This window comes from Drosophila montana, unplaced genomic scaffold (genome assembly GCF_035044405.1).
Source record: "Drosophila montana isolate Dmon_TW-CO22-7 unplaced genomic scaffold, ASM3504440v1 contig_3123_1, whole genome shotgun sequence".
NCBI classification, from domain to species: domain Eukaryota; kingdom Metazoa; phylum Arthropoda; class Insecta; order Diptera; family Drosophilidae; genus Drosophila; species Drosophila montana.
The window spans coordinates 207,921-235,000 of NW_026998002.1; the positions used below are offsets into that span (position 1 = coordinate 207,921).

Genomic DNA, 27,080 nt, shown 5'->3' on the forward strand with positions numbered 1-27,080 from the left:
TAGATGTACCTTTGCAAAGTTTCAGGACTAAAGCTTTAAAACTGGGAGAGAGAGAGAGAGAGAGAAACAGACAGACGGACATGGCTATATCAATTCGACTTTTGATGTTGATCTAGAATATATATACTTTATGGGGTCGGAGATGTCTCCTTCCATGTATTGCACATTTCATCATAAAACTATAATACCCTTGTGAAGGAAAGAATTTAATTAGTCTATTCTTTTTATTTCATGCCCACATGGCAAATGATTAAAGCTTTGTGAAAAACCCTTTACAAGGGAATTATTATTTTTGATTGCAAAAATTTAATTAGTCTATTCTCTTTAATTCATGCACACCTGGCAAATGGTTGATGCTTTGTGAAACGCTGAAATATTTTGTTCAACATTTATTAAAGCTAACCTTAAATTTTGTCGAATTTGTAAATTTCCTTCCTTCCTAATACTTATAAGTAAATGAAATTAAAAAAAAACTTAAAATATGTAATACTTTGCTTTGCACAAATATTTGAGTTGCAATTAAAGATAAAAATATAACAAAAAAAATATGTAAATAAAAAATTGACAAGACGCACTTTTAAATTGCAAATTGTTGGCCAGATAATAAAAGGTAAATCGCTTACAAATTATGCGATTCTTGCTTAAAAAGCAATTTAGTTGCGACCTTTGCAAAACTCTCTCCCAACGAGCCCCTTCCCCCCCCCCCTCCCCGCCCTTAAAAAACCACATTCTGTTGCCAATATTGAGCGGACAGGCAGCCAAATTGATTTATATGAAATTTATGCAGAGCCGCTGTTAGCAAAAAAAAAGTGAAATGTGGCCAACAAAGGACGAGGTCAAATTTAAAGGCCTGCTGAATTTATTGACTCAACACTCACCTGGAATCCTGCAGGCTGTGCTCGCCCGACTCCTGCACACGCATGGCATACAATTCCTGTGAGAACAGCTGTAAGCACAAAGTTCGCATTCGATGTCATTAGTAGGGAAACTTCAACGTCTGATACATTAATTAAGTGGGCTGATAATCAATGGACAACAACAGTTGCGGTGGTTAGCTTACCTCGCCATTTTCCGGCGGATCTCCGTTGCCAAAGGTGGAGGCCACAACAATTAGCAACGCCTCGTGCTCAATGGAGGATATATCGTAATCGGACATGCAATATATCTAAATGAATAAACAAATTTAGTATACTAATCGCAATCAGACCGGGCAACATGCTTAAACCAACACTTTTCTGCTCATTAGTAACTTGACCTGGTTAAAACACGCAAACAGCCTAAATGAGTTCGCTCGCTGTCTATGTGTGTGTGTGTGTGTGTGTGTGTGTGTGTGTGTAGTTTGTCACAGGTGCCAGCAGCCTATCTAGTTTTCGAGGAGATAGACAGCTGCTTTTTGTGCACAGCATCCGCTTCCGCACACACACATAGACACACTCACACAGACACGCGCTTACACACACACAGAGACAACACGAGAGGAGCCTCTGGTGGACACTAAGCTGCCAAATTTCCAGGCACATTTTGGGCTTATGCTAATTTGTATAATGTGGCATTTACGATAGGTCGCAGGTTGCAGTTTATTTTCGGATAGTCCAGCAGCGACTTTTTTAATGTCAAATTAAGGCTGCTTTTGTTTAAAATGATAGATGCTTAATATTTGCATGTGCCTCGCTTTCGTTAATTTGCTTCAAATTTAAACAATTTAAATTTAACGAACGATCTATATATATTCTTGCTGTCTTTCAAGATATCCTTGATAAAATTAAGCGCATGCCAGATTTGCCATGCCGCTTGCCTACATTAAAAAGTCTTGTAAATATCGGACAACTATATCATATAGAACTGTAATTGAATATTAGTTCGTTTTGAAGGTATCTAAAACAAACAAGGCATTTACGAGCTTTACTTTTCTCGTCACATGGTTGCAAACTCATATCAAATCGCGCTCCAATAACGTATAGTTCCGTTTTTACAAGAACATTGAATTTATAGCTTCGTTTTTGCCTGTTTAACTTGCAGGAAATATGAAATGTATATTAACTGTTGCTTATTTTCCGGCAATATCAACTTGCAGAAATTCTTTAAAGAATTGAGCTTTTAAATCGAAGCGTGGAGTTTCATTCACGAAATATTGTTCTGGCTTGCCTGTGCTTCATAGCAGAAATTGGCCTTAAAACTCACCTGTGCATTGAAGGCATGTCCCAGTAGTTCGCACAATTGCTTGGCATATTGCTCCGATTTGCCCGTCTCGGTGGCATATAGAACCGTTGCTTTGATGCGTTTCGACAGAGCGCGTCCAAATAATTTCGATGTAAATTTCACAGCACTGCAAAGAAGACAAGAGGACACAAGTAAAAGTGTGACTTATATATAAATGAGAGTATCTATATGGAATATATATATGTAACATACATATGTGGCTAACTAGCTATGCATATTCATGCAGCTAGTTAGGAGTCTTGCCAGGCATTTTATGCATAGTCAGCAGCACATACATTATTATACATCATAAAGCTTTATAACGGTACAAAGACACACACGCACACACACACACACACGCATGCGGAGCATAAGGACTGCTTGATTGACATGCCATATAATTGGAAAATAGTCTATAAGTATGGCATAAATTGCTTAAAAGACGTTCGGGTCACACACACACACACACACACACACACATGCACACACTTGTAGCCCTGTCAATAATCAAATGGCTGCAACACTTTTATTGCACAGCAGCAGCAGCAGGCGTTAGCCCTGTTCAAATCGTGGCAGCTTCTGCGAATTGCTGCTGTTCTTGGCTTAAAGCGCAAACAAACATGAAATTTTAATGCAGCGTCTAAAAATGTGTAGCAAACAGGATGAAGGCACGCCAGCTTCCAGCTAGCAGCAGTTTACAGCGTCTTCAACTAACTCACCACCCCCCCCCCCCCCTCCCCCCTCTACACGGCCATAACACGCCCCCAAGGGTCATTGTTGTTGTTCAGCTGCTGTTCGTGACGTATGCTGAACTACTCGTGCTTATGTACACTGTGTGTGCGGATGCTTATAGGCAGTTTAACTGTAATTCAATATGGCGGTCGGGCTCACATTTCGCTGCATACTTTTGTGCGCAGCATAATTTGATTTTCATAAAGTTGTCGATGTCAGCACAGATTTAATTCCATTTCATCAGCAGCCGAGGCAGCCGAGGCAGGCAGCGCGTGCTGAAACAATTAAACTTAATTATGGCCCTACACACACACATACACATATACACATATATTACACACATATATACACATATAAGCGTGTGTATGCGTTGCGATTCATTTAAGCATTGATAAAAAGTTTTCACAAGCTCGTTTTAAATGTAAAGTGTATGTGTGTATGTGTGTGTGTGAGTGTGTGTGAGTGTGTTCGCAAACGATTTAAACATGTTAATTGACAACTTTTTAATGAATTACATTTTGCCATTTTGGCAGCCAGCCCAATTGCGACGAGCCCAATTGCAATAAATTTAAATAAATTAACTTATGAAAATGCGCAAATGAACAAGTTCGCCAACAAGTTCAATTATCTGTAACAATTTTAAGTGCAATCATTAAATAATTATTATGTTTATTTTTTTTTACAATTGATTAAGCAACAATCTGTAGCTTTTCGTTGGTTTGTTTATTTGTTAATTAATGAAATTATTTCTTGTTATTGTTTAATTGGCTCAAGTAGTAAAGCAATGTTTAACAATTGTTTATGTAATGAGCGTGCAGTTAAGTCCAAATTAAAGGCCTGTTAACTCACTAATTAGCACGCAATAACGGGAACTTGACGCCTCGTGTGCAACGTTGGGCGCCCAGTTTTTCGGCACTTTAAAGAATTTCGACACATGAGAACTATCCCAACTAGCGTTATTTTAAAAAGTTCATTAATAAGATAATAAGCGATTGCGTAAGTCAAACGAATGGAAAACAAATACATATACCTATTGGAATATTTGTTAACTTGGCTTGTGATATAGAAATTCGGGAATCGGCAACAGTTACAACGTAATAGAATTCGATTTTAAGACTGTTCCCAGTATTTTTAACACGACTAATTCTACCTTGGCCAAGAGCCTAACATTAAAATTTAGGCGCCAATGAATAATGAATTTAAGCATAATTACTTATATGTTCAGGAAGAATAGAAATATTATTTTGAAATAGCATTATTATTTTTATTATTAATATTTTAATTAATGCTCGATTGCCAAGTTAAGGCGCCAATAAATTATACATTTAAGCACAGTTACAGTTATTATTTTTTAAAACTATTATTAGTATTATATTAATTAATGATTGATTGTTGAATTTTAATAAATGGCTTTGCATGTCCTACGTTGGGCGTCAGTCAGTGATTAATAAATTTACTTTATTGACCAAAAGAAATTGAATTGAGTGGAATTTTGGAGTTAAGGTAAAATAAAGTTATAAAGAAAATAAGAACAGACTGCGGACTTTACAAAATATAACAATTATTATTATTTAAATTAGTTAACTACAGAGCTTAAATAAAAGGCTTTACATGTCCTACGTTGGCTTCACAGAGGAACATTGTGCAATGCTTATGCACGGGATAAATCTATTTCTATTGTTCCAACAACTGACAGTCATTGGCTTATTGCTTAGCATTAACTCAACCCGTTCATAAACTCTAATGAGCTATGCAACTAAAGCTCGCAAGCAGCTAAAACATACAATGTCGAGTGACATACATGATGCAATGCATCAAATTTTCCAGGCGAGTTGACGATGGGTAAGCTGCAGAATGTGGCGGGAGAATGAAGACTGGCAACCGGTAGCAATAAACCAGAATCCATGTAATCTACTTAAGAGCTAATCCCTGCTGATGCTGTGTCGTGTGACACGCCACACACACACACACACACACACGCACACACACACACTCGCACACACACAATTACATGGCATGATGAGCATGCACACAAAGAGCAAAGATGTCATCAGGCAAAGGTCGCTATGCTTAACGGTTAAGGTAATGGCAACAGTTACGTCAACGTGCCATTGAGTAGCCGTAATCGTGCTCGTACTTACCGAGCGATTTGTTTAAAATTGAATTTACGTCTCGGCTTTTTGCCCTTGCTGTCGCCGCGTCCCTTTTTCCAGAGGTGCGTGCGCCAGGCGGGATCCTGATACTCGAACGACGGCTTCAAATAGTACAGCGCCATCTCCTGATGAAAAACGGGCGTTATGGAACCAGATAGAGGCGGCACAATCCATATCCAATCCGCCGGGCAGCCATTCCTGAGAGTAATAGAGAAAATAGAGAGAATAGCGAGAGAAAGGATGAACATCATGTAATTGTTATGGACGCTGCTTTGTTTTTGCTTATTGGCTGTAATTGACATAACGCCACAGAGCACCAGCTCTGGCTAATAGCTGTCCCCCCCCTAGACACCAGCCTGGCAACCGCTCTGCTTAATTGAAGCCAACAAGCGAGCTGGAGATAGCCAACGTTTATCTCATGGCAACGGTTTGTGCGGCATTCGAAAATGCAAATTGGCAGTAATTGAAATATGGCCACGTATTTTTAGACAGCAAATGGCTTAAGCCGAAGCGTATTTTCAGTATCAGCTTAACTGTTTTGTAGCTACAGCTAAATATATTTAGCTTTTAAATGAACAGGATTTGGTAGTGTAAACAAACACAAACTTTGCTTAAATTACTTGGCACAAAATAATCGTCACTTAATCGCAGCATCCCTTAGACTTGGCGTTGAATTGTTGTTTTCCCACTTGCAACAGCTTATATAGAAATGTAGACTGGGAATTCAAACATCAAATCATTTAATTTGTATAACCTGTAGCCAATTAAAATGGCTGAAGAACAGGTGGAGTCTTGCATAGCCTGGGATGGGGACTTAAAAGAAAAATGTACAGAGTGTAATTTTCAAGCGAAGGATTTTAATTAACGGATCAGAATGATCTGTATAAGTACTTAAAGAGTTCAAAGATGTCTCCAACTATGCAAAATCCCAGAGCAGCCACAAGGCTGGGATAGAAGTTATATCAAATTCCACTCACAGAGGTGGAAAACGAGTGGAACTAATGTGAACGTATCTATTGCTCATTTGTTCAGCATTTAGATCAGCTAAAGCTTATCGCATATGGGATTTAGAAAATATCCACACCTGGTTTAAGATTATGCAAAGTGTACTCTCCGGGCGGTGTATTTAAATTAAAACTATTTAACAAAATTGAATTTTTTGTAAGCGCGTTGATGAAAACTATAAAACTATTTTCGACACAACTTTCGAAAATCTCAGCCGATTTCAAAAAACTTTACACATATGGCTAGCCAATAGTTGTAGAGACAATTGACCGTTATAAACATTTCAATAACTTAGGAAAATTTAATTACGGACTTTCAACCTTTACAAAAATTTGCCAGTTTTTTTTGTTATCAAAATATGTTTTTATGTGCGTCGATTGACACATAGAGCTCTAAAATCTATCTGATCTAGATCTTTATGGGTTGGCGGTATCTTCTTCTATACTTTACACATTTCATGACTAAATTATAATACCGACTTCAAGGGTATAAAAGCTTGCCTACATAAAGTATTTGACAGGGGCCCCAAGTCTATAAAAAAAAATATATAAATTTCATCAAAAGCAATCACATGCTGTTGCATAGTGTAAACTTTAAACAAATATTTTATAAAATATAAACGACAAATTAACAAAGGAAAACCTCTGATAAAAGCAAATTCTAGGTGTTAAGTGCTTGGTCATAAATTTATACAAGTATAGTTAATAAATCAATGACATTAATAAGTATATAGTACACATTCAATGTAACAATCAGATAATCAAATAAAATATACAGCCTATTTGTACTCAATTAAAAATGTGTTAAATTCCCAAAGGGCCAGCAAAAATTATGAATTTTATTGCAAACTTTTAAAATGAAATCAACTGTAACAAAAAATCCATAATTAAAGTGGCTCAACACATATCCTCTCAAAAAGTGTTGGCTTATTTATTGGCCAATAAATGCGATAAAAACCAACAACTTCGGAAACAGTTGTGCAAATAAAATGTGAAAAATGATAAAATAGCTTTCATCGAGCCAAACTTATTTGCCAACTTCCCTTGCATACTTGCATAGCCCGCAGCGTGCAAACTTTCTGACATATTGTGCGGCTTTATGTGTCTCGTGTGCACTTTACATAAAACGCTGGCGACAGCAAATTGAAAACAATAAATTTAATTTGCACCTGAAAAGAGTTGCCCCCTCCCACACACACACACACACACAGACTCAAAAAGGAAGTCAAATAAAACACGTTAAGCCATAAACTTGCGGCACGGATATGCCATAAGGGACGCTCGCCGGGCGTAAACACTGCGATATTGCGCATACGCCCCGTGTCGCGCACATATCATGCGATCAGTTGACGTATTTATGCTCACCGTAGCTTGGACTCGTTCTCGAAGTGCTTCATAAAGCTCTCGCTGGCCGTGTGATGATCCACAATGGTCACATTGCGGCTCTGATACGAATGCAGCACGGCAATATTCATTTCCACAACGGCCTTGTCCTTCCACAGCGATGTCGGCGTTCGCGTATCCAAATTCATTTTCAGCGCCACAGTCTGTAAAGCATATGAAAAACGTACTCACAATTATTCAGCATTCAATTTAAGCCTGATTGAATGCAAACAAACTTATGCACTACTTCTGTATATTGTTTTTCAACTCTCCTTCTCGCTCGCTCTCTAACAGCTGCGATGTTGTTAATTTTCGATTATAGTTTATGGGTTTTTGTGGCCAAAAATTGATAATTACCACGCCTCACGTCACGCCCAGCGGCAACAAGTTGCCGTCAACGTTTGTTTTATAGGCCCATTGCGGTCACTGGACATCGGCCTGACATCAAATAATCGATTTTGCTGCTGGCCATAAAACATGCATCTGTTACCTACAGTGGCTATCATTTTAGAACATTTCCGTTAAATGAAAACGTTTTTAAATTGCAAATTTATCTGCCAAAGGGAATGTTTTAAAATGCACATGACAAACGATTTGTTAGGTAAGCTAATAGCATATCCCTAGGTCGAAAACTATCTTTCTTAAACTCAGTTTTAAATAAATTTGATAGCTTGTTCGAACTATAAACGTAAGATGTTATCCTTTAGAACAAAATGGTTTGAGATAACAGCCTATAAAAAAATCCAACTTGAGCGCAATTTAAAATGGAATTGCTTAGTTTTCAAAAGGACTTTAAAATGTCCATATATATATTTAAATTATTCCTTTATTGTTAATATAATAAAGAAATTATGAATTATGTAAAACAAAGTTTTATTTACTAAAATTATAGAAAGTATTAATAAAAAAGGGATGAAATTATTTGAATTGAAAGGTATTTAATTTTTAAATTAAGTTATAATATTTAAATAATAATAAATGAAATATAAATGATACAAATTGTCTTTTTTTAAGGAAAAAATAACAGCCTGAGCGGGTTAACCATAAGACGTGGAGCCACAACATGCAAAATTATAATAAAAATAAATGGGATACGATTTTTAATTCCTCAACAATATATTTTAATAAATATACTTTTAACAAATAATTGTGACTACATGATATTGATTTGATATTAAGCAATATTAAATATGAAATTTAAATTTAATTATGTATATGTACTTTCGTATTTTGGATAGTCTGAGTATCCAAAAAAAGTAACTTCATATATTTTAATAAATAAATGAAAAACATTTAAAATTGAATATATTCCAATGTGCATTTACAACTCTTTAACTATTTATATACTCATATGATGTTGCACACTATGCTGTCCTCAAATTGAATCATGCTAATGGCAAGTTCATGTTGCAAACTAATTATGCCGGCAAATTGAAAGTGCAAATTCATCAAAATTCGATGCAGTTCAAATAACTAAAATAGCAGCGAGGAAGGAGTGTGTCCTCTGCCAGCAATTAGTTCAGATTTTATGGTGTTTATACGAATGCATAAACAAGTACCCGTACCCGTATGCAAATTGAAGGCTCATGAATCCGGGTTGCTTTAAATGCGCCTGAGCGCCATTTAAACGGTCTTCCGGGGCCCACAAAGGCACTTCTTGGCGCTCGACTGCCATGACAACCAGCTTAACACATAAAACACACATTCACTGAAATATTTACCAGAAAAACGCTTTATGCCGGCAAAGTAAACGCGATAAAAAACAAGCAAGAAACGCTATTTTTTGGCATAAAGACTTTTAAATACCCTAGTAGACGGTTTTGTGAAGCTCATCAATTGCTAAGTTTGGCATTGATATATTGAACAACAACAAAATATAAATAATCACAATAGAGCTATTTATATTAAGCTATTATATATAGTAATTCAATGCAAAGATTTTGCTAATATGTAAGAGGTATGTTAGAGCCTAGCATGTAGACTTTTATATATAAATTAATTTTTGACCGATCATACCTATATCAGCTATAGAATATTCTAAAGCCATCGGGTCGATTGCTACTTCTGTGCCATACAGCTTGACCTATGTTAAGTTTTGTGAAGATTAAAACTGAGACACTAGAGACAGCATGACGGACATGGCTATATCGACTCGGCTGTTTAGACTGATCAAATATATATACTTTATATACCTTTCGCGACAGAATTGTAATACTTTATAAAAGGGTATAAAAGGAAAAGAATGCTATTCTCAAGTGTGTTCGACTAGGCAATACTCAGTAACCAGGTTAAAAGTATTTAAAATTGGTTTAATTATATAGATTAAGGAATTATACCTTTAAAAATATATCATTATATATTCGCTTGGTAGAGATCAGAAGGCAATGATCGATTCTGGAGCAAAAAAAAATAAAAAAAATATATATGTGTATGTTATTTATATTTATACATATATCTTCTTTTCGAACCTTTTTTGTTCTCTTGCTTAATTATAATTGTTGTAAGGATTTGTATTTGGGTTTACCTGAAAACTATTATTATGGTTATAATTTTCAAAAATTCTATAAAAACTCAATATTTATGTTTCTTCTACTTAAACTTAAACTTTTAAAAATGTGTTTGAATTTCTTTCATTTTTGCCCTGTATATAAAATTCGACAACTATGTGATAGCTGCTGTATTCTCTGAATTAAACCAAGACAAACGCACTGACCACTGTGCAGCATATGCTTTATGGAGCCGCAGTTGCCTCGTTTTGCCTTTTTACATACAATTGCACAGCAGCATATATTATATACCTTTTTGTTTAAACATTATTAATGGTTACGGGGTATTGAACAGGAAAGTATTCTTATGGAAACGCGCCCATTATGCGGCATGTAATGAAATAAATGCCGGAACGCGGCACGCGCTTGCGACAAAGGCAGCAAGGACATGCGGCAAGGACAATCCGCGCTCTATCAATAAAGCAATTACAATATATGCGAGCTGGTGGTGTGGCCACGCCTCTTATTGAAAAACTTGAACGCTTTAATGCCGGCTGCGGTACTTACCTCGAGCATATTGCGACGATTTGTGTCGCATAAATTCCGGCAGCCAATCTCCGTGGACATGTACCAACCGCTAAATGTGGTCGCCGTAAACTGTATGCCGCCCACATCGAACAGCATGCCGGATACGGCGGGCAAAGCATACCAGCGCAGGCCCAAGTCCGTAAACCATTCGAATCTGGGGGGGAGGGAGGTAAAGCAAGACAGATGGGTTAAAATTTGTATTTGCCGTGGCGATGCAAATCCGTTAAATACACTGTGTCATAACTGGCCAGAAAGCTGCATTGTTTGCATGGCTCCTGAAATAGACAAACACACACACACACACGCACACTCACTTGGGATGACTCAGCGGCACTTCTAGTATCAGCTCCAGCGGGTAATCAAAGTAGTCCGGATCGTGACCATTGGCCGACACCACCAACGGCAATATGTCCCATTCCGTGCCTTTGCCCTTCCAGCCCAGTTTAGAGCAGACCTATAAAGGAAAAGTCAGCGAAAGCAAAAAAAACAAAAACAAAAAACCAGCATCAAAATCGAATATCAACACGAGACGAACATAAAAAGTGACATGTGTACAAATATATGGCATACTTTCGGGCGGTTTTGCATGCAAATACATCAGAGCACAGGACTCGGCACATCCTTCCTATACTGGCAACATATGTTTCTCTACGCGTGTGTGTGTGTGTGTGTATTTATTGACAGCTTTGTTGTTTGTTCGGTTTGTTTTTTGCGTATTTAAAATACGATTTATTACATGAAGTTTATACAACTTCTGTCCTGCCGCCGCCCCCCACATATTTATTCCTGTAATTTGTTGCGTTATTGTGGATTCAGGGATTGTTCGACTTGTTGGTTTAACAACTACATGTGTGCCTCGCTTAAAGGCCAGCAAGCAATTGCTGCAACATACATATATCAATTGATAGGTAGATTATAGGCAATAAATAAATGCCAGTTCTCCAATAACGAAAACGACTGTGGAAATCACTTCGATTTCCAAGGGCAGCTGTTTAACCACTCAGAAGTGGCTCAATTTGTCGGTAATTTTAAACGTTTATCCACAACTCTTTGCTCCATTTATATATCATTAATTTGTAGATAATGAAGGTGAAGTTGATTGCATTTTAATCAAGCTTCAGGTAAACTTTGAAGCATTTCAAGTTAGTTAAAGCTGCCATTAAGACAAAAATATCATTATCCTAAAATAATTTAAATTTGGTCTAACTACTAATTTGGTCTAAAGTATTTTGGTAGTTTAATATTTATTACATTTCACGTAGAAATTTCTTTAGAAAATTTTTTTTATTTTATAGATATTTTATTTGATAAATAGGCCAAGAAAAAGATTAAATCCATGAAATATCTTAAATATGTTTTGCATATTTTTTTTGCATATTTATGTGGGACTACAAAATCATTTCTATAATCTTTTTTGATGGAAGCTTTCTGTATTTCAAGCATTTATTGAGCAAATATGAGAATTGTCTATTATTACATTGGGATAGTTAAATCCTCTGGTAACTAAAGCTTAATTGTCTAAGCGGCTAACAAAAATTGTAGCACCTAAAGTTTCCTTTAAAAATTCCTAAGTCGTTTTTGTATTTAATGCCCTATGGGGTCTTTAATTCCTTCAAAATCTTCTATGAACCGATTTAATGGAATGCAGCATTGTTTTTCCTTAATAGTATTCAACATCAACTGAGTGAAATAAAAGCAAGTAAGAGGTTCTAGTCGGGAGCTCCCGACTAGGGGATACCCTGAACCCTCTTCTTCCAACAGGCGATAGGTATAAAATGAAAGATACTTGATATATATATACTATTCTAGAAGCTACATGTCAAGTTTGTTGACTCTAGCTCATATTATTTGCCGAAATTGCTCAAAAAACAGGATTTCGATAAAGATTTTTATCGATTACTTGGAAACGGGGCAAGTTATCGAATATCGGAAACAAACTCGATCTGCGCGGGGAATTATGAGAACCTACAGCTAAAATATCAATTAATTACCTCCGTAAACTCCATATTCATGGGATCTCCAATTATCTTGCCATCTGGCTTTTTATAGCCCGCATATGAAATAAGCTGATTGTTCCATATGCGATAATCGTGTCGGGCATCGGTGCGCTGTGGAAATATTGTGATGGCGGATCTGGAAGCGTGCAAAATACAAACACAAAATTTATATTGAATTACCGAAGTTAAACAATAAATGCGAACTCAAAGTCAAACAATTTATGTGCTCAATTTTAGACGGGTTTCGGTTTAGGCAACTTTCTGGTCACAGAGTTTTAACAACTTTGGCTAGATAAGCGGCTTCCAATGTTAACAAAGTTAAAAGTGCAATTGATAGTCAGGTCGGGGAACTTAGCTCGGTCTACCGAATATTACCAAATATTTACCAAGCCCCTCTTCACAGCGCTCAACTCAATGCCAATTAGCAGTGGGCAAAATATTTGCCAGTTTCGTTACGGCCAAACAGTCAACTCATGGCCAGAAAAGCTAATAAAACGATTTTAAGTGGATTAGTTCGTATCAATGAAAATTGGAAATATGCATATTCGCAATTTTCCAATTGGCATAAACAGCATATTCAAAGACATGCAAAATTATGTGCGGCCGAAAATTGTTGTTGCTCCCAATACAATCACAAATTTTCCGAGGTCTAATTAGTATAAGCTGGCCATAAAACGCCGTGTATGTTAATTATTGGCAACACCCATAGACAAAAACAGAGAGGTGTAATTAATGCAATTCATTTTAAATAACTGAAAATAATGTGATTAAAATTATAGTTTTACAATTTTCAGGTAATTTAATTGGTTTTTTAATTTGTTTTTATCACTAATGACTTCTTTCATTTGGAAATGAATTCTGCGAATATTCGGGCTTATGTGCCAAATTCATGTTAAAATACTACCCTAAAATATCCTATATAGACATAGGTCAAAATTTCCCACCCCCATAACTCGCACAAATCTCATCAGATTTGCACGTTGTTGGGCTTTTTGTTAATGGTTGGGCCTCTAGATCAATTTGTCATATAAATCTGGCAACATTATTCTTGTTATTCACAAAACTTATTCTAAAGAAGCTTTTCAGTTTTGTCTATTTATATACTAATGAAGGCTTGAAATATTATACGCTTGATCAAAAATAAATTCATCATTGAACATAACTGACAACCAAAATGCCTGCTCGCCAAAAACTATTATTACAAAAGGATAAGTAATTCACACACAAGTTCTTAACAAAAATAAATACAAAACTTAACTGAAATGCGAACAGGTAATAGAGTTTGTTATACTGACAAGAAAAGAGAAGAAATGAGATTTTGAAACACATAATTTTCTTACATAATGTTTGCTAAAGGTAAGTAAACCTGAATAGTTGCTTGATACAACAAATGAATAATAATAAACGCATAATTTCTTTGCATTTATTTATTATTCATTGATTTATTTATTCCTTTTTTAATGGTCGACAAAACGCGAGTCAACCTAAGTATTTAATTCATTAGAATAAGAAATCTAAAAACTAAATGCCCAATCAGAATGCAAATATTTCTTATATCATCACCGACAACAATGTCAAATGAAAAAAAAACATTTTTCTTTACCTATATTGTCTTTTAAATATTTGTTGAATTGTATTTGAGCGTTGGTTAAGTATTAATTGATTCGATAGGATTTGCTAACTTACCTGAGATTGCCTTTATTGGTCGCATATTTGATGTGATTGCAAATAGCCTCAAACATTCCGCTCGTTGTGGTCACATAACGACAGTCAAAAACCTACAAGAAGAATGTGAGAATGTTAGCAATATAAATCCAAAATATCTTTAACAAATTTAAGCTTTAGCTAAGTCGCATCTCAGCTCATAATTTTACAATCCTCAGCAGGACCAACTGCAATCAGAGCTGCAGCTTCAACTGTGCAACGCCCACGTTCAAAAGTTAAAATTAACTAAAATATTCATAGCGCTTATGCAACAAGAAGACAAGACAATAACAGAAATCAGAAAAAAGGAGTCGGGAGTATACAAGACTAACAGAGGCCCTGTATTGTGTGTGGGTGTATAAGTGTGGCAACGCCAAGTCGATCAGTGAGAGGTAAGGTAACACTTTTAGTTTATTTTAACTTAAAGTATTGCAATGAATGGTAACAACAAAATAGTTCTATCTGATTGTTACATGTTTTACAGTCGACACAGTGTCAAATTATAAGTTCCGGTTAAAATTAATAATTAATCAGTAATTGTATATAAAGTATATAAAATTTGACACAAGGTGGCAACGCTCTGATTCTAACTTGTTGGTAAATACTTAAATCAATCAATTATAAAATGAAACAGACTTTTTGTTTGATAAAATTGCAAGGTTGTGCCAATATATTGGTATATACCAAGGCACTCTTGCTGTTAAATACTTGCAAGGTAGATTGCCCGCTTGGTAAATCAGCTTGTAAGAAAATGAAATCATGTAATCAACATTTAACATTACGAGGTGGCAACGCTCTGATTCTAACTTGGTAAATACTTAAAATTCTGAATTTAAAATTTGAAAATCCTTTTTGCTAATATCCAATGTAATATATTAACAACTCTTATTCTTAAATACTTTCAAGGTAGATTGCCCGCTTGGTAAATCAGTAAGAAAATAAAATCAGTTTTGACAACATTTGAAAGATAAAAATGATATAGAACATCTTAGTTTTTCAAGCTTCGTAATTACTACTTTCATTATTACGACTCGTTTTTTCTATTCTTCCCGTTAATATGACCTTTAGTCAATGCGTACAGGGTATAACAAGCAGGAATCACTGTGGAAAACTAACAGCCATAGCAATTGTACAACATGAATTTTAAGTGCGGCCAAACTTTGCAGCGGCGCTGAAAACAATAAACTCTAAATGAAATCAGTTGAGTTCAGTTCAGTTCAGTTCTGTTCTGGTCTGTTTTGCTATGGTTTTTCCCCAGTTCTGTTTCGTTTTTGCTAGCATCACATGGGGCGTATGATAAATGTGACGTAATACTCTTTGTTTCGATTGTTTAGACTGTCGTTTTGTTGTTTTTGCACGTTCAAATTGTGAACACAGAAACCCTTTTTCAATGAATTCGCTTCAATGCACTTTCTAGATATTCACCCCTCCATCTCCCTCGCCCTCTCTCGCCTTCTCTCTATTAACGTTGACCGAACAGTTGTTTGGGCATTTTCACACCTGCTGCCGCTTCTTTTTGTGGCTTATCAGCGACAGGTGTAAGTACTTAGCCTGGCTTTATGGGATTTCTGTGCGGCCCACTCAAATTTCTACACACACTTCTCCGAAGCACATTTTCATTTTCTGTTCTATTTTTTTTTTTAATGTCATCCTCTTTTTTTGGTCATTTCCATTGGATTTTCTGCTGTGTTGGGTTTTTATTTGAAAGCCCGCCCGGTTTTTCGTAATTAAGTAAGAACCCTTTTTTCAAGTGGGAGCCCATAACCCAACCATTTATGCATGATGCGTGCATTTAATTTACAGCAAAGTTTTTGTTTTTCAAGTGTTATTGGATAACTTTTTCGAAAAGTCATGGCGTAAAATGAATTTATCATAGCATACAAAACAGTAAAGCCAAAAATGTTTATGCAGCATCATTTTTAAAGCCAAACTATGCTTTGCTTTTGCCAGAACTCTTGACATAACTAGACAGCAAGTCGGATAGACGATGTCAAGAAAACTTGACGCGACTCTACCCTATAAATGTGTTATTTACTAATTACTTTAATACACATTAACTTATGCATTCAATGCATTGAAAAACATCAATTAGAATTGGAACTAACGTGCACTAAATGTCAGAGGAAGAGACATATTGAAAAAGAGCTTGGACCACACTCCATAATTTCGAAACATTTCTTTTGGCACAGTCGATACTAACGAATGTATCCATGTATTCACACTGGTATTTAAATGTTCGCTTTAGAGATTCTATTTATTTATTTATTTATTTATTTATTTATTAATTACTATAAATAATAAACTTTAAGTCAGCTTAAACAACAACTCAAACGGGTCAGCAATATCTCATACCTGTAACACAAAACTTATGCAGCCACACAAACGAACTATGCTGAGTCTGCCTTTATTTTTGACATATGTTTGGGCAACAAGTAAGAACTGAAGAGTGATCGACTTAAAGATAGCCTGTAATACATTATTAAGCATACAATATATAAGACCTAAAAATAAAGATATTTTCTATTTTCAAAAAGACAAATAAAGCTTAAACCTTCATTTTTGTTAAACTCAAGCTAACATTTAAAATACACTCGACTACAGGGTATAAAGGCGTCTATGCAGCATCATTTTTAAATATTTTCTATTTTCAAAACGACAAATTTAAGCTAAACCTTCAAAAATGTTACTCGATTTCATTAAACTCAAGCGCACATTTAAAATACACTTGACTACAGGGTATAAAGGCGTTACTACAGCAATCTTTTTAAAACCAAACTATGCTTAGTATGCTATTTCTGTTGGCATAAGCAAAAGGCATAAAAAAGTCGTGCTACATTAAGTATGAATGTATACACGTGACTACAGTAAACACATTTTGAGCGCTAAGTGAATTTTCAAGGTGCCTCCAGAGATGTCGATTTGAAAATTTGGGCATGCTTTAAGGCTCAGACACACACACACACACACTCGGAAATCATTGAGGCGTGTATGCAAATCTGTTCACACACAGCTAGACACACACTGGGAGCTCGTAATGCCAACTACAGATCATTATAATGTGTGTATATGTGTGTGCATACACACATATATATGCAGAAATGTATTTGTGTACATGTGTGTACATATATGCATAAATCTCAGTGAGGCAGGCTCAGATATTTTTGTAAAAATTAAAATTTACGAAGATTTGCATTTCAAATTTGTGCTCGCTTTAGACTCTCTCTCTGTCTCTCTCTCACTCTCTCTCTCTCTCTGTCTCTTTAGGTCTGTCTGTTGTAACTTGGTGCCTTTTTTATCGCCTTTGGGCGCGCGTTTTCCATTTGTCATTTTGTTGAAACACGCATAAATCTTGAATAATGTTTCGCACACACACACACACACACACACACAGCAACATATACATGCATGCATCGCAGTAGTTTGCACCCCCCTCCCTCTACTCAACGGGCTGCCACTGTGATTTGTGCGCTGACTAATTTGCTTGACTATTTTGCGTATCTTTCAAAAATTTTTGTAAATTACAGACATTTGCCTAATGTGTGTTGATGAATTGTTGGCAAATATAACAATCACTGGCTAATGCCCGACGGGAACTAATGTGCTGCCACGATAAAACAAACGAGTTGTAGAAATATGTTTTTTTGGAATGCAACAATTCCAAGTGACTAAAGTTTATAGATATTTAAAAGTTGTTCTTAAATTTCAAAAAGTGTTTATTTGTAAAAGAAAATAATAATTTTGTAGCAGCCTGGAAGACGAATGTCTGCTTCTGGAAGAAGTAGAACTAGTTGGACGTGCCTTGGCTCTTATAATAAGAATAATAAATAGTAATAAGATAAGAAATAGTAAAAAGTGGATTTTCCTATTAAAACTTACACATCCTTTAATTTAATAAATTAAATAATATTTTTATATGCCCTATTTTTTTTTAGTTTTATTTCAAATATTCTAAATTCTCAGTTAAACTCTTCTAATTTTCAGGCAGTCTAAGTAACTTCAACTTCAAAATCTAACTTGTTAAACACAACTTCTGAAGTTATCTTGAAAAGAATTTGTAGTAATATATTAAATGTAAATAAGTTTTATTTAATTCTTGTATAGGAGAACTGAAAGCTGCATTTTCCTTAAATAAGAAGCACACAAATATAATAAATCTTTTATAATATTAAAGTACAACTTAAAACAGTGCGTTACGGAATAAGTTGCTCATAAATTGTACCCAAAAAATTGTAAGTTCATAAATCAAAAGGGGGACTCACCTGGAGCTTTGACCATTGGATGCGACCAATGCAGCGGGAAGAATTGCGCCAGGCTAATTTGGCGCCATAAATTAGCTCAGTTTCGGTTAGCTGATAATGTCCCGTTGTTTCAATGCTCTGTCGCACCTGTTTCCAGCGTGTGTCGTGCGCGGCGGACGACGAGCTGACAGTGGAAAGTTGGCAATTTGTGGCGGATGTTTTGTTTTGGTCGTGAGTCTAGGGTAGCTTACCGCTTAATGGAGGTGAAGTATTGATCCAGGAAATCCTTGGCGTGCTCCAGCACCAAATCCGATTTGCGCGCCTCGACGGCCGCATTGCCGATGTTCATGATGCTGCTCGTGCAGGTTGCCCTCGAGCAGGACAATATCTTGAGAGAAAATGATAAATAAATAAGTCATAAACATGACACAAATATGACATGTGAATGGGGCGGGGCTGGGCTGTGTCTTAACGTTTAGACAATTTAATTAAAAATTTAATTGCTTATCTGGGTAATTAAATTTTTGATTGCTCATTTCGTTCGCCCTAATTGCAGCGACAAATGAAGATGAATGACAGAGCTGCTGCCACAGCTATAAACGAAGAAGACCACCCACAACTTGTTGCCCCACCCAGCCCTAACCCCTACCCCTACCCCCGCCCGGTAATGCAATAAAAATGAAATTAAACAGAAACGGCTCTGGGAATCACATGAACCAACAAACTGACAACTTCTCGCCTTGAGCTTTATCTCCCAAAGTGCCCAACAAAATTAAGCTGACTTTTTTCCTGCCTTTGCTTTCGGTTGCGTTTAAAAAGCATTTCACTGTCAATTGCGGATGTGACTTTTACTTTGCTTTACTTTCACAATTTCTGAACTGTAATATATTTATTATTTTTTTTTTTATTACTTATGACGCATGTCGCTGTAATTATACCCTGTGATGGGCAAAAAAAAGGACTCTCGTCAATAATCAATTTAAAGAAGCAAAAATATACTTTTGCTTAATAAAATATTCCGGTTTGCCAACAAGCGTTGAGCAGATAACAATATCCGTCTATCTATCTTTAATCTTAGTAAAGCAAGTAATTAATAAAATGTTATATACATTTTATACATATATATCTATACTACTTTACAGTCCGCAGTAAATCGATACGAATAACTAGTCTGCATATTTTTGTATATTGTTCTTTACAAACAAGAAATGTGAAATTATATAAATGTAGATAGACGTATTGATACGTATCTAAAGATTTTTTTTTTAGTAAAATATGAAATATAGTTGAATATTTAATTCTTTAATTTATTTAGCTCTATTTTATTGCCTCTTAAAATCAATTAAAATTTTCGTTTTTTGGCCCGAATAATCGACTAAAATCGAAAATCGTTAACTATCAATTTTATCAAATTTTATTTTTATTTTATTTATTTATTTATTTATTAGTGGTCGACAAAACGAGTGTCTTCCTAATTATTAAAAAGAGCTCAAATGTATTTATATTCTTAATAAAGACAAACTAAATCAAAAGAAAATATAAATAATTACTGTAGTAAAAGAAATGATGCTGAGAGCAGAGAGCAGAGAAAGAGAGAGCAGAGAGAAAGTTGTTGCTCGCGGCTACAAAAGCACTCTACAATTTTATTTTTCCTACAGAGTATTGCCGAGTTGATCAGCCTCTTCCTTACGGCTTGTCTTTCACGCTACAGTTGCAACGCTCAATTTATTCTACTACCCCGCACTGAGAACTGCGAACGCGCTGCCTGTTGGCTGTTTTTCTTTTACCTTGGCTTACGGTCTGTTTTCCTCGACGGTTTAATTTACTCAACGCCAACGCCAATGCCAACGCCTTGAAGCGCCAGGCAATAGCAAAGCAACCCGCGGTCATAATTAGTTTGTTTTCACAGGCAGTTGAGCTTTTGAATTGGCTGGAGAAAAGCGAATTGGCCCCCACCATAAAAGAGCTCAAGTGGCTTTACCTTCTGCTCGTTACGGTTGTGGCTCTGCCTCTGCCTCTGCGACTGCGACTACGAGTGCGACAATTACATTACACATACGCCGTGTTGCCAATTCAGACAATTTCTTTACGTTTGTTTCATAGGCAGTTGTTTAAGTCTTAAAAACTCTTCAATTATTGTTTTTAAAATGACATTGAAGTACTTTATAGTATTCATTCAGGCTCAGGTATACCATGCCAAAAAGTTAGAAGAGCTTTACTTTTTAACTATATTTTTTTTTAATCGTCATATTACTGATATTTGGGCTTCTCAAGCTTCTACTAGCTTATAAGGATTAATGCATATTTTATTCTGTAGATTTAAGATTATTACTCGCAAATGAACCAAAAAAAAAATGTTTATCAACTCATAATTTTATAGAGCCTTTGCTTATGCAGAAAATTAAATATGCTTTTTAAAGTTGAATGAGAAATGTTAAGTTAAACTTTTAAAACTAAAATTAAATATTTATTTAAATCAACTTTTTCAAAAACTACCACAAATAAATAAAAATTCGTCACATGTTACTAAAATTTTAATTTAATTTCCCAAAATTTCAACAGAAAATAAAATATTCTAGCTTATGTCCTTTGTGCAAGTTTTTTGCACAAACTGAAGTTAATAAATTCGGGTTGTTAATTTATGAGCCCCTCATGCAACTCAACCACAATAAACACACATACTTTTCTCATATAAAATAAAAAGAAAAAAAATTACTCAGTTTCCCACACGGTTGGGGCATAAACTTTGCCAATTTTCACTCAACTGCACAGGACAAATTTATGCACAATGCAAACAGCAACTGGAGGCAGCACATTTCAACCCACACAAACACACACACACACGCACACGTGGTGTACATTACGCAATTTATTTGCAACAACTTGAAAATTATTATTCTAATAAGTAAAGCTTGCCACTGCACGCAACGCCCACACACACACACACGCACACACTCGCCCACGCACACCTCATTATGGTACTGCAGTGTGTTTGCCGTGCTTGAAAATGAAAATTTTCCCTGCCAAAGTGGAAAAATCTCATAAGGCAACCACCGAAAGCAGCCGAAAATTGTGGCCAGACCGCATTACATTTAAAGAGAATTTGGCTGCTTGCGTCAAATGTAAATAATTGCGAGGCTGCAGCTACTGCTGCATGCCACGCCCATTAACTGGTTAGTCGCCCGCCTCTAACTCCCGCACACAAACTTCTTCAAAATTGTTTTATGTAAATAAAAACACAAAGCAGCAGCAACAGCGCGACGCAACGCAACGCGAGTGCGCCGGAAACGGAAATTGTTGCAGCTGCAAAGCGTCAAATAAATACATATACAAACACACACACACACACACTCACTCACACACATATAAGAGCGCTCAAAGTTTGCCCAGCGCCTTGGTAGCTGCAGCTGGGCAGTGCAAAGCTGTGGGTCTTTCTCAGGCGTACGCCAAATTTGCACTTTTTTGTAAGTTTTCCCATTCAATTTTCAACTTTTTTTTTTCGTTCCAAAATTTATGCGCCGCTTAAGAAGAAGAGTGTAAAAAGTGCAGCCAGCTGTTGGTTTAGTTAAGACGAATCGCAAATGCGCTTGCGATTGGTAGAAATATGTAAACAAAATATGACTTTTTTATGTGCTAAACTAATTCTCAACTTAATTGTGTTATTAACATAGGTCTTGCATTTAATCAATAACATTTCGATACACATTTGACTTATTTATCGATATATTTTATCTTTTTATCAATCGATAATATATTTAATCGTTAACATTCCGATACACATTTGACTTTTATCGATATATTTTATCTTTTTATTAATCGATAATACATTTAATCGATAGCATTTCGTTAAACATTTAACGTATTTATCGATATATTTTATCAGTACAACTTAATTACGATACATGCCTTTTTCACATGTAACGAAAACTAGATGAACTAGTTCATAATTAATGGGAATACTTGAGTAATGCGATATCGCAAAGAAACGGAATATGAATCAACTGAAAATATATATTTAATCTTGTTTTCTTATGCAATATAAGAAGATTTTCTAAATTAATTTCTAGCTCATACATGCACATCAACACCTTCATATAAAAGTTTACAACACCCCAAAAAACTTTGCCCTGCTGCATCTGAAGTAGCAATAGAAGTGAACAACACTTGAAATAAACATTATTTGCAGTTCTTAACTTCAATTACTACGTTGCCATGAACTTGAATACGCTAAACTCTGACACCCAGCTCCATCGGCTTCTGGTCTCGCTTTTTTTTTGGTAGAGAAAATTGCAATTCATAATTCCAGCGAACTATTGCATTTAAAAGCAGCGCATGAATGAAATTTAAATAAATTTTTGGGCAAACACAAAACTATTTTACTTTTAGGGCAAAAGTCTTAAAAAAAATTAACCAAATTATGCAATCCAAAGGCCACGTCGTAAAAAAGGTATTCTTATTCTCTCTTAGATAGAGTAGGGATAACTCTGTAATGGGCCTCAAGAAACTGTTTATTTGTTCATGACAAAGTTCCTGTTGCAGCCTAAAAAGTTGGATGGCATTTATTTTTACCTTTCTAATGTTAGCGAATTGCTTAAAATGTTTGAAAGGATGGCAGCAAAAGGTCCATACTGGATAACTGCTAATCGATAATAGGCAATAACATGCATGTCGATTGTAAAATTTATAACCAACAGTCAATTTTGGTATTTAGACTGTTTAGCGAGGGGATCTACTTGGGGGGTAATTTGCAAGTTGAAAAGGTTTTTGGCTAAAAACAATATGAACAATTAATTGCGAGGTGGTAGAACTTCGATTTTAGATTATTATCGATTATTTAAAAGGATAATCCTGCTGTTAAACTATTAAATAGTCAAATGGAATAACGTATCCAGTATAGATCATGTCTATATATAGACACATAGATAGATGATACTTTCTTTAGACTTTTGACTGGGTTCTACTAAAAGTTTTAAGCATTGCATATTTTATTTTACTATCGATTATTTAAAAGATGGATAAACCTGCTGTTAAAATTTACCAATTCATATGGGGATACCTATCCAGATTAGATCTGATAGATAGCTGATACTCATTTTAGACTTTTCACTGGGTATAACTGAAAGTTTTAAGCATCACATATGGTTTAATAGCGAAAGCCCCCGCTCATAACCATTAAAGTTATGAGATCCGCAGTTAAGGCCACGCAAATACATAAAAGAGCTACATTGTGGGCTATTTAATTGACGGCATGTTAAAACATTTAATCCGCGCATTCAAAGCAGAGGACATAAAGCTTAATTTCTTTTAAGTGGCACCATAACAACTGACAGCTTACAGCTATGAAAAGAGCTGAATGGGGCTTTTTGCTAGCGCTTATTATAATTAGCAGGTGGGCGGAATTTGCATGCCAATTGGCAAGCTGAGTGTTTTCCCAAGGTAGCCAAAGTCGAGGACGCTACTTGAACAAAATGGCGGCAAGGGCAAATATTTTGCATTGCATAATTTTATGCGCTCGACGCATTAAAATTCAACTGATGCCGGCTGATGGGGGCGGGGTCGGGGACGGGGACGGGGACGATGGCATTGCAATGAAATTTGATTGCAAAAAAAGGATTCGTAGCGCCATTTCCGACGCCAACTGTTGGCGTCGACGCTGACTTAATTAGCCAGCCAAATGCCGCTTGGGGTTGCCTCAGCTAATTGAGGTTAGTTGCCAACTTTAATGCCAACACGTCGACGTCTTTTCCGCTCTTGCAACGCGCCCCAAAACTGCTCTTCTGGCGGCCTAATGAGTTTTAAATCGCAATCGCAATCGCAGTCGCCGTCGCCGTCGTTGTTGCAGTTGCTGAATTAGTTTTGGAGCCCAGCTGCTTGCCTCATCGTGTGCAGCAATTAATTTAGGCAGTGGCTAAATCATTTCTGAATTAAGTTTCAGAAATAAAATAAAATAACTGCTTAAACTTTGAGAACATAAATAAAAAGAGAAATACAAATAAAAATCTATGATATAAAATGGCGGTTGCATTAAAATGCTCTCAGCCTTAGATTTTATGCACTCACTAAATTTACTATCGCTTTAATGTGCTTTTAGAGACAGCTTTCAAATCACATATATATTAATGCTGTTATACAAAGCATTGAAGTTTAGATTTTATTCACCCACCAACTTTAATATTTCTTTAATGTGCTTTTTTTATCAAACTAAAAAGCTTTAAGCTTCTTTTATACAGACTTAAAACATTTAATGAGCCTTGTTGAGCCCGGAAGTCTAAATTATTTTGTACTATGAATCGACCCTTAATAGTTTGCTTAAAAAACAAAAACTTTTAGATCTGATCCATCCTCCCACAACTTAGGACTTATATTCATCTAATCATTTTGGAAAGAAATCGAATTTAGCCCGCAACTTGCATATGAAAACATTTAGACTTTGCAATATTTTCAGTGCAACGGGCAAATGTATATAGAAAATTTAATTTTAAATTTAGCCCAGTTTAAGCTGGTCGCAGTACAGCCTTTCGAACTGAAGCTCCATGCAGGTAGCAGGTTCAAACAAACCACTGAAAATGTTGCTTTAGTTTACAATCCTATGTAAGGAGCAAGAAAGCACATAAAAATAAGTGCAAATCTGAATTAATTAAAGTTTCTTAATAACTATTAATAGCATGTCGCATTTTATTTCTTTCGGGATTGTTCTGCGAATTGTGAGACGCGTACTTCAATAAGTTTGAACTCCGCAATATTAAACAAATCCCTTCTCTGGTATTTTGGGCTGCTTTCAAGTTAAGCACAAGTGTAAACTTTGCTATGCTCCTGCTGACCGCAACAGAAATTACAAAAAATAACAACGGACGACAGTTTCAACGGAATTTCGTCGCACGAACACTTTGCAGCCTTCGCACACACACAGACACAGACTAACTAACATAACACACAGCTGGATATAATTTTACAGCACACACACACACACATGCATTAAAAGAATTTCCAGCTACTTCATTACGCTGAGCACACTTGGCTCTAAGCGTCAATGGAGCCAACAAATGCGGAGTCCTTTAATCCTGGCAACAGGCACGCACTCGAACAACTTTTACATAACAAACTGCAGTAAACGTTAAAATTGCAGGCAACAACAGAAACAACAACACACGGGCAAACAAACAGCCAGCACACGCACACACACTCACACCCATACACTCAAACAATTACATGGCCAACTAGCAGCATCATGAGTATTAAATAACTCCTACAAGTATGCAATGGTTTTTTTCTCTGCGTTTGGCATGTCAGAACAAACTTTTTTACGCTCTGAAGAAAAGAGAAAACATGCTGCGCATTGTTTTACTGCCCTTTTTATTGCATATTTCTTTGGGGGGGGGGGCGCACGACTCCCAGCAGTTGCTTAGCCGTCGGCCAAAAAGGCCCGTACGCAGCCGAAACTGACTCGAGACAGCATTTGGACCACGTGCAAACGGCTAATTATGATCTGTCGTAAGTAGCTGGAACCGAAATGGATACGTGACTTACCTCGCGTCCTTTGCTGTGCAGCGTGTCGTACACCTCCGGCCTGCCCTCGATGTTCTTCAGCCGCATTGGCTTGCGCATCAGCAAACTGCGGCCATCGTCGTCCATGTGCATAAAACTGCAATGAATTGAAAAACCAATGTAATAAAGCTGCAAATTCATATTGAAAAAAATTAAACATTAACATTTCAAGTAGCAAAAAAATAGAACACATTTATGCTTAAACAGAGGAGAAAGCAATTAATTGGAAAAAATATAATTCTGAAAAAAATGTATGTTCAAATTATGAAAATTATACTCTTTCAAAAATAAAATCCATCAAGAGTAATCAACGGAACAAAAAAGATATTACACTTATTTAAAGGTTTAGTTTCAGCAGAATTATAAAAATTACAATTTTGATTTGACTTGGATTAGCAGAATTTAAATTAACATAAATGCATTTTTCATAACCAATGGAAAATGTTCTTCCGTTTGCAGCTCAAATTTTAGCATGTGTGTTGGACAAAAAACATAATAGAAAGAGCTCAAAGTATAGCCTAAAAGTTTTAATTATAATAAAGCGCTTAAAATTGTAATATATAAAAATATATTGTAATAAATTGGGCAAAGTACAGCATAGGCAAAAATGTCTGATAAATAGCGATGCTAGGCTTTGATTTTGCCAGCTTTTTTTATAATTCACAAGTAGTTATAGCTGCGGACTGAGGATAAGGCGTTGCTTATCTAGAGTTCGCAGCCAAGTCTGCTGATGATATAACAGATAAAATAAAGACAACCTGTTCAGTCTGGGCTTTTAAAACCTCTTTGTTGTTGTTCGTTTTCACCATGTGTAAATGCTACCCTCAAATATCCTATATAGGTCAAAATTTCCCACCCCCATAACTCGGCCAAAACTCAACCGATTTATATAAGGTTTGGATTTTAATTCATGGTTTGACCTCTAAATCAAATTGGCATCTAAATCTGGGAACAATTTTCTTAGTCAAAATTCATGAGAAAATGGTACCCTCAAATATCCTATAGAGACATAAGTCAAAATTTCCCACCCCCATAACTCTGTCAAATCTCA

General features: G+C 35.9%; 1 protein-coding gene across 4 annotated transcripts in view; it reads right to left on the bottom strand.

Annotated features, from left to right (window-relative positions):
- Nos (Nitric oxide synthase) overlaps positions 1 to 27,080 on the bottom strand; it is a 41,132-nt gene that overhangs the window by 12,414 nt on the left and 1,638 nt on the right. For 3 of the 4 annotated variants that reach the window (XM_064685897.1, XM_064685894.1, XM_064685895.1), the window contains 12 exons: positions 26,012 to 26,126; positions 18,736 to 18,872; positions 18,506 to 18,668; positions 14,229 to 14,320; positions 12,537 to 12,678; positions 10,860 to 10,999; positions 10,525 to 10,699; positions 7,454 to 7,635; positions 5,073 to 5,282; positions 2,182 to 2,326; positions 1,061 to 1,165; positions 879 to 946 (listed from right to left, as the gene is read on the bottom strand). In XM_064685897.1, coding sequence (XP_064541967.1) covers positions 879 to 946; positions 1,061 to 1,165; positions 2,182 to 2,326; positions 5,073 to 5,282; positions 7,454 to 7,635; positions 10,525 to 10,699; positions 10,860 to 10,999; positions 12,537 to 12,678; positions 14,229 to 14,320; positions 18,506 to 18,668; positions 18,736 to 18,872; positions 26,012 to 26,126 — 1,674 coding nt within the window. The other variant, XM_064685896.1, reaches the window with a different exon arrangement.